This window comes from Papaver somniferum, chromosome 6 (assembly GCF_003573695.1).
Source record: "Papaver somniferum cultivar HN1 chromosome 6, ASM357369v1, whole genome shotgun sequence".
Lineage (NCBI taxonomy): Eukaryota > Viridiplantae > Streptophyta > Magnoliopsida > Ranunculales > Papaveraceae > Papaver > Papaver somniferum.
The window spans coordinates 12,784,892-12,798,713 of NC_039363.1; the positions used below are offsets into that span (position 1 = coordinate 12,784,892).

General features: G+C 36.8%; 1 protein-coding gene across 4 annotated transcripts; it reads right to left on the reverse strand.

Annotated features, from left to right (window-relative positions):
• Nucleotides 1-5,518: 5,518 nt before the first annotated feature.
• Nucleotides 5,519-12,326, reverse strand: LOC113286955 (UBP1-associated protein 2A-like). 4 transcript variants are annotated; one of them, XR_003329606.1, is made up of 3 exons: nucleotides 10,854-12,326; nucleotides 10,066-10,254; nucleotides 5,519-5,783 (listed from the first exon to the last, which is right to left on the reverse strand). XR_003329606.1 is itself a non-coding variant. In XM_026535611.1 (2 exons), exon 1 carries the CDS (start codon nucleotides 12,217-12,219, stop codon nucleotides 10,855-10,857), a length of 1,365 nt encoding a protein of 454 aa, XP_026391396.1. In that variant the 5' UTR covers nucleotides 12,220-12,326; the 3' UTR covers nucleotides 10,461-10,736; nucleotide 10,854. The 4 variants fall into 4 exon arrangements, 1 of the variants encoding a protein (XP_026391396.1); XR_003329605.1 differs by lacking the exon at nucleotides 5,519-5,783 and adding an exon at nucleotides 8,955-9,254; XR_003329604.1 differs by lacking the exon at nucleotides 5,519-5,783 and adding an exon at nucleotides 8,955-9,933.
• Nucleotides 12,327-13,822: the final 1,496 nt, after the last annotated feature.

The following is a 13,822-nucleotide window of genomic DNA, read 5'->3' on the forward strand; positions in this document are numbered from 1 at the left end:
AAGCATTTTAAAATTTTCTTCGTAGACATCCTCGGTGATTGACCATACCAAAGCTTCTCATTCGCCTTGGAAAGAAGCCCACAACATCTCATTATGTTCATATTCTTTAAAGAATTCCTTTTTTTCTTTACTCGTGTCTCCTCCGGTTGGATTTTAGCAATATTCTCTAATTCCTTCAACTTAAATGGTTGAATTTTCGATTGGCATTTTTTCCTCACATTGCACCATATGTGAAACGTACAAAGAAAATTGAATGCATCCGGAAATACCTTCTTAATACCATATATCAACGATGAATCTTGATCGGAAACGAACACTTTAGGAAGAGCACCCTCCCGGAAGATTAACTTCAATTGTTCTAACGCCCAAACATAACTCTCTTTCTTCTCGTTTTTCAAGAAACAAAAAGTCACGGTGAACGGTGCCTTTGTCGAAGTATGCCCCAAAATGTTCATAAACGACATCTCATATTTATTAGTCTTGTACGTGCAATCCAATGTAATAACTTGTGGGAAGCATAGAGCCAATTGGACGCATTCCGGGTGGGCAAGGAAAAGGTGTGTGACTTGACCGAACTCATCCAACTTCTTTTGGCAAGCGTAGTTATTCTTCACCCCTGACCACATTACTTGTTGCATCACCATCCTACCTTGCAAATTGAGTCTTCTAGTCTTTTGTCTTGCATTGTAGATAGTTTGCATAGTCGACTTGTTATTCTTGTTGTCCGCCTTTAATTTGATAAGAATCCTAGACGGTGGAAAACGTGCTCGTGTCATTTTATCCACTTCTAGCATCTCACCGGGTTTGAGTCGCGCTATTTTCGCATGTCCATGCAGGTCTTTGGGACGTGGGTGGTTATGACGACAATCCATATCTTTATTCATTATCCAATATTGATCTTCTTTGTTCAATGACTTATTCTTGAGGTTGAAAACGATCTTGAAAGGGCAATTTCTTTTCTTCGTCTTCGTCCTATTCTTTCTCACGGTCTTCCCAACGTATACAGTACCCTTTTTAACCTTGCTAGCGCCGGTTCCACTACGCTCACAAATCATTTCAAACTGATCCCATCGGCTTTGTTGTCCTTTAACTAGTACACAATTTATCTTCATCGCGTGTTCCTCAAGCCAATCCAGAACTTCGGGTTTAGTTTTCCATCTCTGTGTTCATTCCAAAACAATTAATTAGAAAGGTTCATTCCAAAACTTTGGAATATTCCGACAACATTCCGACAACATTAAGGTAAACAAAAGGTTCTTACATACCAAATCATTTTGGAAGTGATCCTCGGGTATCCTCGTGAATTATGTCTACTGGATCAGGTTGATCTTCCATGGGTACGATCTACAAAGAATATCACAAGGTTCAAATACTTGAAAGGAAAAATAATAGAAATATTCGGCTCATACGATAATCATATTATGTGCCGAACCCTGAACATTTAAAGGTTTCGGCTTATACGGTGTTCTCATTATGTGCCGAACCAATAAAAATATTTCAACCCAAAAATTAAAAATTTATGTTCGGCTCATAGGATAATCATATTATATGCCGAACTATGAACATTTAGTGGTTTCTGCTTATACGATATTCTCAATATGTGCCGAACCAATAACAATATTTTAACCCAAAAAATAACAAATTGATGTTCGGCTCATACTATTTGCGAAATATAAGCCGAACTAGTAATTGTTTTTTTTCCGGGATATTCAGGATGTTGTTCGGCTTACTATGAAACTTTCATATAAGCCGAATCGTTCATCAATTGGTAGATTCGGCTCATAGATGTGAGCCGAACCTCAACCTGTTTCGCCGAACCATGATCCAAAAAACCTAACTTTTGATAATCAAAAGTTATAGAAGTGAGGTTAAGCATAGAATAGAAGTGTACCTGTGTATCAAAAGCATTGGATTCCTCATCAATGTCTTCATCATCAGGATTTGGCTCATAAAAATCATCATCTTGAGTTTGAACTTGAGTTTGAGCTTGAGTTTGAGTGGGTGTAAAATCATTCTCATAATCTAAGAAATCAGCCATTTGGGAATCATTGGTGTAGTTTATGTGTATTTTCCTAGGTTTTTTAGATGAATTATGACCCTCCTCATCCTCTATTGAATCAAGAATTAAAATTTTCTCACTTTCTCCTTCTCTTTCTCTCCTTCTCAATAAAAACTTTGATTTTTTTTCCCTAAAATTTTTCATCTAAACAACCTTTATAATTCTGAAAATTATCTTAACCACTAAACAAAATATTTAATCACTAATCAATATTACTAACACTAATACGTAAAGGACAGATTTGTCATTAAAAAAAATTGGGTTAAGGGGTTATCTGAATTTGCTATTTCACAACCTTTTTTGTCTTTATTCAATATGCCTAGAAAGATTTCAGTATGACCGAAATCAGGATTCATGTTTTAGGGCATACCTAAAAAATTTAGGGCATACCATATAAAGACAAAAACGTGTTATTAGATAGTAATTTTAAAGCCCTTATCCATATATTTTGTTTAATGTCAAAACTGTCCTTATTTATATTTTAAATTTTTCCTGCCATACAAATAAATGACTTGGTATGGTGGTCCGACTACCAACCAGCACGACAGTGGTCTGGAATTCGAATGTCCTTAGCTAAGTTTTTTTTGGGTTGATGCCCAGCATGTAGCTCGGCTGCCAACTAAAGGTGTAAAACTTTAAGTTTTTTCACCAATTATTTTGTTAAGAATATAAACATTCAAAACAGAAAAAAAAAAAAAATTAAGTATTTAATTTATTTTCTTTTTTTGTTTTTTAGTCTTTTTTTTTTCTGTTTCCTTAATTATTATTTTTTTTTTAAAAGTAAAAAAAAAGTTATTAAAATAAAAAACAATTGCTTATGTTTATTATTATCATAAAAAAAGAGAATTATTTTAAGAAACTTATACATAGGGCTGGCAATGGATAAATATCCGCCGGATATTGGCCATACCGATAAGGTTAAGGGTTATCGGATATCCGATAGCATCCGACGGATATCAAAAATCCAATTCGATAAGGTTAAGGTTAACCTATCGGATATCGGATTTTTATCCGTTAATATCCGGTTTTGTTGGACAGAAGCAAAATCTGAAATTTAACAGAATTTTCAAGTGTTTAGCTTAACTGAAAGACAGAAAAACCCACACAAACACTACTCCAGTGTCTCAGTCACATCACACATGAAGAAAAAACTACAAACACCCAACCAAACAGTCTGCAAACTAAAGTACACAATAACGAAAGAGAAAAAACCATGTCTTCTTGTACATAGACTTAACAATAATGTCAAACAACTTGCTAGTGATGATCTTCCTTGGATGCCTGGTTATATGTTGCATCATTGCATCAACTTCAGTCGATGACTTCCATATCTGCATTTACAAACGAAACAAAAGAGAAGCAAACATGGTTTATACTAGCAACACTGCAACAGGGTTTAAACGAAACAAAACGAAACAAACGAAACAATATGATAAAAGCGCATTTGCAGGTGGAGTTATACTAGCAACAGGGTTTATACATGTTTGTCCATACTCATGCTACTCAGTACTCATGGTTATGCTTTCCTTGGTTGTTGCAGAAAATGAAAGATTCAATTGTTATTCGATCAGCTAATGGTACATGATGCATCACAGAAAAGCAAAGGAAAAGAACTAAGCAAAGGAAAAGAAGATTTACCTGCATCAAAGGAGCCTGGCAGCCAATCACTTAAGCATAGAAGTGCTTGGACTAATTCTGGACTTAATGAAGCTCTGTGTGTTGTTAGAACCCTTCCACCATCGCTGAACATGGACTCTGATGCTACACTGGTCACCGGAACAGCCAACACATCCCTTGCTATCTTTGATAGAATTGGGTACTTAGCGGCACTTAGCTTCCACCAACTCAATATATCAAAATTGTATTCATCTTGGGGTGACACAGTTGGAAGAATTGGTTCTTCTAAGTACGTCTCTAACTCAGATTTTTGAACATCATATTCATCATTTTCCAACAGAAAAGTAGCATAATCTGGGTTAGTTGTACCTGGGCCTCTTACATCCATGCGAGAGACAGAGTTGCTAAAGAAAGCAGGAGCTGAAGTGTTGTTTTGAGATTCATATGCCTTGAAAATTTTGGTCAAGTCTATTCTGAACTTCTCATACTCAACTGATGCACGTTCATTATCCCCAAAAATTATCTTATATGTGAACCTAACCCATTTTGCCTTATATCTTGGATCTAAAACCACTCCAATGCTCATAATCAAGTTACTTTCACTCCAGTATGCATTAAATTTTTCTCTCATTTTCAACCCCATTTCTCTGACATACTCAAAAGTACTATCTTCCCAACTTGTGATGCTTTGGTTAATTTGGTATACCCCATTGTAATAAAGATTCGCAGTTGGATACTTAATCCCTGCAAACTCAGTTGAAATATTATTAAAAGCCTCTAAATAATTACAAATTTCTACTCCTTGGTCCCACTGCTCACTTGATGGCAGAATATAAAGTCAGAATCGAACTCACTAAGTCTATGAAAACCTTCTCGCAGTTTAATTGCATTCTTAAGCATCGTAAAAGTGGAGTTCCACCTTGTGTCCACATCTAAACTAACTTCTCCAGACAATCTACATTGTGTCAATGTTGTTTCAAACTTCTCTTTCCTAGCTTGTGAAGACTTTACATACTTAACACAATCTCTAATACCCTCTATAAACACAGCAGCTACTTTCATGCCATACAATACAATCAAATGCAGTATATGGTTACTACACCTCATGTGAAACAATTTTCCTTGAAGCAACAAACAATTCTTACCATCTAGCCAGTTAATAAGATTTCTCATCATAACACCATTAGCTGGAGCATTATCAGCAGTCAAAGCGAAAAACTTCCTATCAATGTTCCATTCCAATGTGCGAGTTTTGATAAAATCTGAGAGAACATCTCATGTATGCGGGGATGGAACTACAATGTAAGCTAAGGTTTTGGCAATCAAATTCCACTCATCATCTATAAAATGGCATGTGACACAACAATAACCATCTTTAGTATGTTTGGCAGTCCACATATCAGTTGTGAGACTACATTTGGAAGTCAAATTCTCTAACTGTAATTGCAATTCACCTTTCATTTCAGCGTAACACCTCAACACATCAGCTTTACTTGTATTCCTACATGGCATTCTCGCAGCAGGGTTCAAAGACTTAACAAAATCTCTAAAATAGAAATGCTCAACCATGTTAAGTGGGTAATCATGTTTAGCAATCATTTTAGCAAGGCAGTTCCTAGTAACTATTGGATCATACTTGTAATTAAGTAATTTAACTTGGTTAGTACCTGCTTTTTTAACTGCAGTGGTAATCTTCATCTGGCCTGGCTTGTTTTGAGGCTTCTGGGGACAGATTCTTAGATGTTGAGCCAAGCGGGTAGTTCCTTGTTCACTACAAGCAGGTACCAACTTTTTGCAATGATGACATTCACCCATAAGGACAGCCACTTCCTCAACCGGGTTATCTTTATCAGGCTCTACAATGATTTTCCTAGTGAATTCATCCCATGAAGGTGACCTTGTTGTGCGCAATTTCTTCAATAACGCAATAACAAGTGGATGATTTTCATCTGCTACTTCTGCTAATGATCTCTTATTACTCGAAGAAGGTGTTGTTGAAGCAATTGTTGAAGCAACACTTTGATCTTCTTGTTCTGGCTGTTGGGAAATTGGTTGACTGCAGCTTGGAGTTCCAACTCTATTGGATGCTTTTTCACTTTAAGACATTCTGAGAACAACGACAACCCAGAAATAAACACACAGTTCATGAGTTCATTAATGTACATATGACATAAAAAAGGATTAAACAGAAACAATCAATTAGAAAGAAAACAAATAGTGATGCAGACAAACAAATAGTGATGGAAATGAACTGACAACAGACACTATCAAAGTCATTTAGAAAATAAAACTATTTACAAACTTGGATCTTACATACCCCAAATAGATTCAAAAGGAAACTCAAAAACACAGACCCAAAACAAAAAGGTAAGAGATTACAAACCCTAAAGAACTTACAAAATTTCGATATAAAAGAAAGAGTCCCCCAATTAGCCGTTATTGCATTCAAAGAAAACCACAAAGAACTTGCAAGATTCCTTTCTTCTGCTCCAACAGCAAGTTAGAGTCTTAATATGTTGAATACGTTCTCACGAGTCACGACAAAGTTATCCTAAGTTGAAGCATGAAAACATTTGTCCTGTTCCATGTATAATGAAGCACAACATGCTTCCTCAACTGGATGCTGAGTTTCAGTTATGCTAATCATACCCTTAACATAGCCTCATACTATTTCAAACATAATGCAAAATCATGAACGATATTTACTTGAGTAGTAAAATAATGAACGAAATTTAGCAACCCAAATCTGATGGATGAATGTCGACATGTTTACTAAACTGGGTGTTCAAAAAACTAATAAATGAAACAGAGGTAAAGCATTCCAAGGAAATGTCATACTAATGATCTATGGTGATGCAGACAAACAAATAGTGATGCAGACAATATATAGCAGCTTAAGGGTATCGTTGGTTGATATAAAATTGATAATCAATCAAAAAACTCAAAACCCTAAATTCAAATCAAATCGAAAACCCTAATTTCATCTGAATTCAGTAATGAAAAGCTAAAAGAAGAACATGAATACATGATTGATTCTAACAGTTAAAAACAGATATATTCAAACATCAAACATGCAAATACGCAATCGATTTGGGGGGAAAAAAACTAACTTCGAAACAATCAATTAGATTCATGACTAATGACTTACTTCTTGAGTGAGAGTCTCTGATTATCAATATTATCGACCAAATCACGATCAAATCGATCACTCAGTCCCTCTCTCTCGATCAAATCACGGTTCACGAATATCTTTCTGTGTGTTCTGTGTTAGAGAATGAGAAAAAATGAGTAACACTTTGATTAGGTTATTCTCCCGACAGTCGACAGATAATACCTAGGGGTAGGAAATTACAAATACACCCTAGGCTATCGGATGTCGGATATTAACCTAACGGAAGGACCCCAATCCGATTCTGATTCCGATAAGAGGTATTATCCGATAGCTTATCGGATTCCGATATCCGATATGTCGGATTAAATCCTATAGGATGTCAGATTTTCGGAAACGGATCTCGATTTCGGCTATCCATTGCCATCCCTACTTATACAAAGCCTTTAGTTGGTAACCTAGCAACAAGCTGGGTTCCAACACCTCTTTGAATAGCAATGCCTAATGTATGAAAAATAAAATTACCAAAACCACTACTAGCATCGTTATTAACGATACAATTCTTCGGGCGCTTGAAAAAACACAAAGTATCTTCACCAAGTTCCCCAAGAGTAGAAAACGGTAAGACACCCAAACCATATCCAAATGAAGCACACTTTTCCAAATATTCAGCTTGCTTACGCGAAACCGCCTTAGAAATAGCTTTACCTGGGACAAAAGAACGAATGCCTTCACCAGTGAAGGGCGAGACACATGTGACATCCATGCAAACATCTTGACCATTCTCCCAGTTGTAAACAAGAATATCGGCAGGCTTCAAGTCCTTGCCATCATCTGACACCATACCAAGAGAGACTTCCTTGCGCGCAGGCACGTTAGCTTTGTAACAAATATCAACTACAACATCTCGAACAAGATCATGACGAAACATACTTCCAACATCTTTAGCACAATGAAGCGCATGGTCCCCAAAAATGTCCATAGATTTGTTACAACTAGAGCATAAGCCATTCTCAACAAAAAGTGGGATGCCAAGGCGATCGCAAAGTACAACTCCGAACTGTCTAGACCCGAGGCACTGATTAAGCCCACTAATGGGGACAACCAATAGATAATCCTGAGCATGCTTAACACGGTTACACTGCCACAAAATGGAATCTCTTGCAGACATAGAAAATTGGTCTGGAATTTTCTTCTTGACTGCATCAAAATAAGTGACTGCCAGGGAGTGCATGGAAGGGGGCAGTATCATCGACACTATAAGGAGGTAATCCACATACCTGGATAAAATTCTGAAGAGCCAACTGATAAGCAGAACCTTTGCCTGTTGAGAATAAACCCCCAGAATTGTTTATTAAACAAAAAGAAAAATATTATAATTTTTTTAAAATTAAAATAATTTTTATTTTTTTCTACCATTTACTTTATAAAAATAGTAAATATCTTTAAAATAAAAAGTTTTTAATTTCTAAAAAAAAATTTCACTCTAAACAGAAAAAAAATATATTTAAATGATAAAATAGATAAATAAATTCATTAAAGATAACCAAGTAATTTACCCATCCTTGAATATCCCTTATCACCACACCTTAGTTAGGGTAATCATTTTGTATGCCCTAAAACATGGTTCAAGATGCGAGTATGATTTTGCGTGCCTGGTTTTGAGATAATGATCCATAAAATTGTTGTTGATAGTTCCCACCAATGTTTGAAGAACTGCAGCTTTCTTTATACTGGTTGTGACAGAAGTGGTTTCTAGCTGTTTTTGTTCTCAAGAACGGTAAAAACTGCCCAACAATGGTCATTATTGATATTGGGGAAATTATCATTATAGTAAGTTGTTCTTTGATCAGATGTTGAGACCATGAAACAAGAAACAAGCGTTTGGATTGTAAGTGAAGGAAAGTGAAACCCAGAATAGGTCCAAGGTCAAGCTAGTAAAACTCACAGAACATAACCAAGTCTTAGTAAAAAAAAAACAGCTATGAAGGTTTTATACTAAGTAGGGGAATTGCGTGCATCTTTGAGGAAATCATTTTGAAGAAAACAAAAGAAAAAAAAAACTACATGATAAAGATCGCAGCCGCAAATTTTGAAGAACAAATTTGTTTTGTAAAAATGCATGACATAACTATACAGACCAGAGACTACCAGGCTACCGTACCGGCCTAACAAGAACAAATTTGTAAGGTCATTTATACTGAATTCAACATTGCCAGTTTAGAGAGCCGAAATTAGTGACCTGGGAATACATATCAATTTGCACCGTCTCCAATATTTGTAGGAAATTAACATGAAAAGTTGAGTATAGCAAAAATGGCAATAGCAATAATAAGAAACAAGCTTAACCCAACTTCGGTACAAGAAGCTCGAGATTGCTTTTCTGTTGTTCAGTAGCAGTTAGCCTTCCATCATCTGTAATTTCTGCGTCATACTTTTGTTACAGGAAATAACATAGTTTATCTGCTTCTGAATATCAGGGTAAAATTATCAGAGGGCCTCCATAACTAGGATTGTTTCTAGAAACATAATAATATAGCAATGATCCCGTAGTCCTAGACTCTCCTAGCACAATATAAAAGGACGGCTTAACAAAAATGAGACAGGTACTGTGAATTATCAGGACCATTGTCATTAAAGCAGCCCTATGAGGATTTATCAAGAACCAAATTTTGAAATGTAATGCAGTATTTAACATACTCAAGAAGTTGAGGACAAGTTCAAATTCATATGTTTCAGACAAACCTAGCAAGACCAGCAAACTATCAATACTTCACCATTATTACGTAGGCGATACAAAAGCAAGGATAATGTATCCTGTGGTCCTAGACTCTCCTAGCATGTTAAAACATTGGCGATACGCAACAGAAAATCTGAGACAGGTATCATTGGTTCTCCTCAACTTAATGATACCAAGACCATTGTCACCAAACTTGACACCATCAAGCAGCCCTCGAGATAGGGAACCAAAATTTCGAAATGCGATGCACTGTTTAACATACTCATACTCAAGCAGTTGAACACAAACTAACCATCAAGCAGTTCCAATCCAAATGTTTCAGGCATACCTAGCCAGACCAGCAAACTATCTTTTATTTCACCATTCATGGTGATGATGTTAACCAATAAGAAGAACTTCTGACATCCTCTGGCAGAATAATCATGAATATCTCGAAGTAAATTCACAGCATACAAACAGATCATCATGTAGGCACATGCGATATAACTTGAGAAGATTCCGCAGGAAAAATAAAAGAAGAGTAGCTCAAAAGAGACTCACCATGTTAGGCTTACGAAAGCCTAGTTCTTTTCATGGCCCTGAAAAGAATGATTTGTACTTTCTTGCTCACGGAGAAGCGTAATTTGGCTTTTCACATTCAACAGGAGAGGATATAGTGGAGCAGACTATATCATGCGGCATATAACCGAATAAAGTTGGCAGCCTGGAGTACCAGGACATCGGGACAAACTGGACCAAGCGCATGAACAATTACAATTATTATAGTTGTATCAGTGGATAAATCCAATACTGACATGTGAGAGTGAGAGATGAGGTGTGCAACATCAACCGTGAAAAGTTGGAAACAATTCAAGAAAGCAGCAGTGAATGACATCGTAAAGAGTACAGAATATCAAAACAACAAGGCGCAAGATAAAGATAGAAATCTACTACTTTATGTCTCAAAAAACTTATCCATAATCAAAAGCTAGTAAAGGCAGATATTTAGAGTAGTTAAATTACAAAAGAGAAACCGATAAAAACTTAGAAAAGACATAAGAAAAGGTAGAAATCTAAAAACAAATACATCCATAGAAAGGATAAAACTAAAACCCGGAAAGTTCCTTTTTTTCAGAATAATCAACGAGTCTGAAGACTCTGAACACGTTCATTTCTCCCAAGCTCCATGGCTTAAAATCTTCATTCTTTAAAGCAACACGAATAACCACGTTCTGATTTCTCAAATTAAAAACATAGTAATCACGAATTAGCAAAAACATGATTCAAACAAAAAATTCGGATAAACGATACAACACATCAAAAACAAAATAAACAAGATATGTTTTTACCTCAACGAGCTCCATATCCTCCTGGTGGCCTTAAAGCGGGTCTCTTAGCAGGACCTTGGCCAGGGGGTCCAATTAGTTGATGACCTTGTGGATTCTGATACATTGGGTTACCCATTCCAAAAGCTCCCAATCCTGGTTGCATAGGTGCCATTGGATTAAAACCTGCTAAAGCAGGGTTCATCACTCCAAAAGCACCTGGATTCTGCCCTGCAGCAGCAAGTACAGCTAATGCAGCTTGAATCGGTTGCATCCCTTGACCATACGGCGGAACACCACCCATAAGTCCCTGATTCATCATAAGCCCATGATGACCCATAACACCATTCTGAGGATTATAACCAGGACCAACACCAGGCTGTGGAGGATTAAACCCACCAACTCCAGCATTACCAACATGATTAAACCCATCATTCTTCATAGGCAAACTCCCAGTAGGTAAAGGTGCAGAACCAGAACCTGATTTCTGCTTGTTATTATCAGTAGCTTTCTGACAAAACAACACATGCCCTTCAAAATTCTTGCTAGGTTCTTCTAAAGCCTTTCTTGCACCTTCAAGAGTTTTATATATAAACAAAGCATACCCTTTAGGTTTCCCAGTGCTTTTATCAAACCCTAATGGACCTTCTTCAATTTCACCGTACTTTGAGAAAAAAGAATGTAATTTCTCACCAGAAACCTCAGAGTTTACATTACCTACATAGATTTTCCTCTGCAACATCTCTGGCGACATCCCCGCCGCAGAAGAATTACCATTCTTCTTCACATGATGATTCATCTGTTGAAATTGGTGCTGCTGCGGCTGCTGATGGTGCTGTTGTTGAGAAGGAATATTAACAGGTCCAGAAGAAGCTAACTGACAAGCAGTCATCCGATTCTCAATCTTCTTCTGTGGCTCTTGCAAAGCTTTTGAAGCAGATTTTCTATGTTTATATAATATGAAACCATACCCTTTAGATTTACCTGTATTTTTATCAACAACAACATTACAATCTTCAAGCTCACCATAAGTAGAGAAAATCTCTCTGAGTTTATCTGATGTTGTTTCCCAACCTAATCCATGAACAAACAATTTCCGATGAGATGGATCTTGATCTGCTAATTTATGAATATCTTCAACGAGTTTTTTATTCTCTGTTGATGCTGAACGAATAATATCTATTAATTGTTCTTTACTGAATATTTCAAGAATCTTTGTTAAATCTTCTTCTGCTGCTGCTGCTGGTTCTTCAGCTTCTGGTTCGACTGATTTATCTGTTTCTTCCTCTTCTTCGTCCTCCTCTTCTTCTATTTCTTCTACTTCTTCCGATGATGAATCCATTTCTGGGTCTGTATCTTCTTCATCTTCGACTCTTCGTTTCTTCGCCATTGAAGGATGGAGTTAGGGTTTTTGGAGCTGAAGAATTGGGGGAAATCGAAAAAATTGGGGATGGGTAGATTTTCTTCGTGTTTTGGAGATTTTAGGGTTTATTATATTAGGAAAAAAAAACTTCGATCGAGGAAAGTAGATGAGAAAAGAAAAGGTTAATGGGCTTTTTGTAACAAGTTATCAGCTGTTACTACTCGTTTAATATGGGCTTCAAACAACCTTAAATCAAAGTCCATCTTCTAATACATTATTTATGAACCCTGATCTTCCTTCATACATAATTTTGTTTGTGAAACCTACAGGGAGACCCATTCTTTGGATCTTTCCCACTGTGAAACCCACGCCCAGAAATTTGAAAGCGCGCACCCATTTTCTAAAAAAAAATTATTCTCAAACCCATATTTTATAAAATTCTATTTCGTTCGTTTTCTTTCTTCTTCTTCTTCTTCAATTCCTTTTCTTCGTCCTCTCCACTCTACCGTGAATTCCCGATGAGTTGTGGTCGATTAGGAAGAGTGGGTATTGGTTATCACTCAAGTTGATTCATATTTTGAGATGAATTGATGGTAAAATCGAAGAAGAAAATTAGGGTCCAGAGAATTAGGTCGAGAGAATTGATTCAAATTTACAGTTCTCAATTATGCCAGCAGATGGTAAACGAAGCAGAAAAAGAACATGAACACAGTGAAGTTATTTGAAGAAATTCCTTGAAGAAAAACAACAAATGATAATTTAACTCGGAATTTCCTGCCAGAGATCGAGATGGGTATTAAGCAGAGATCAGCAGCTTCACTCGGAACCAACCAAGAGAAGGAAATGAGTTACGTTTGTTGAGGTGGTTATTGGCAGAGATTGGGGTTGATTTGAGTTACATCTTGGCCTGAAATTCCAACTGAAATTGGGTTGTGGTTGTTGTATCTGATGGACTGTGTTGATGGGGCTTTAGAGCAGTCAAGACATGGAAGGAATGACAAGGTCAGATGTGTGGTTCAGGCGAGATTTTGAGCTGAAATTCAGGTGGAAGTGCAGCTGTTGTTGTCCATTTTTTGTGTGTGTATTTCAAGGGTTTATGAATGATTTCTGAAGACTAATTGAACCAGGGAAGATAATGATGTTGATGTTGATAATGGGGATTGAATGGAGTGTGTTTATGGGTTGTGAATGAATGAGGAATTGCAGTTACCAGTTTAGGCACACAACACGTTCGAGAAAAGGCCTTCAAGCTCATCTGATGCTAGTTGAGTTTGTCTACAATGGCTGCTGCTGCAATGGTGCTGGTGGTCTGTTTTACAGGGTTTCTGGTGGGATGATTTTCGCAAACTGAACTGGTTTGGTTAGGAGGAGATACTGCAAGTTGTTGAGCTGAATTTCAGCTGTAGAACGTGTGTTGTTATGGGTCTGTGTTGGTGATATGATGTTCATGGAAGAGATAGGAGTTGAGGTCTGAAAATGTGGTGATTTGGTTGATCTATGGCAGTGAAAGATGTATGCTGCTACTGGCTTCCTTCTAAGGGTTAACAACTTGTTTTTGATGATGTTTCAGCTTCTAACTAGGGACTGGGATTGAGTTATTGCTGCTGGTGTTCGAGTAATTGATGGAAGA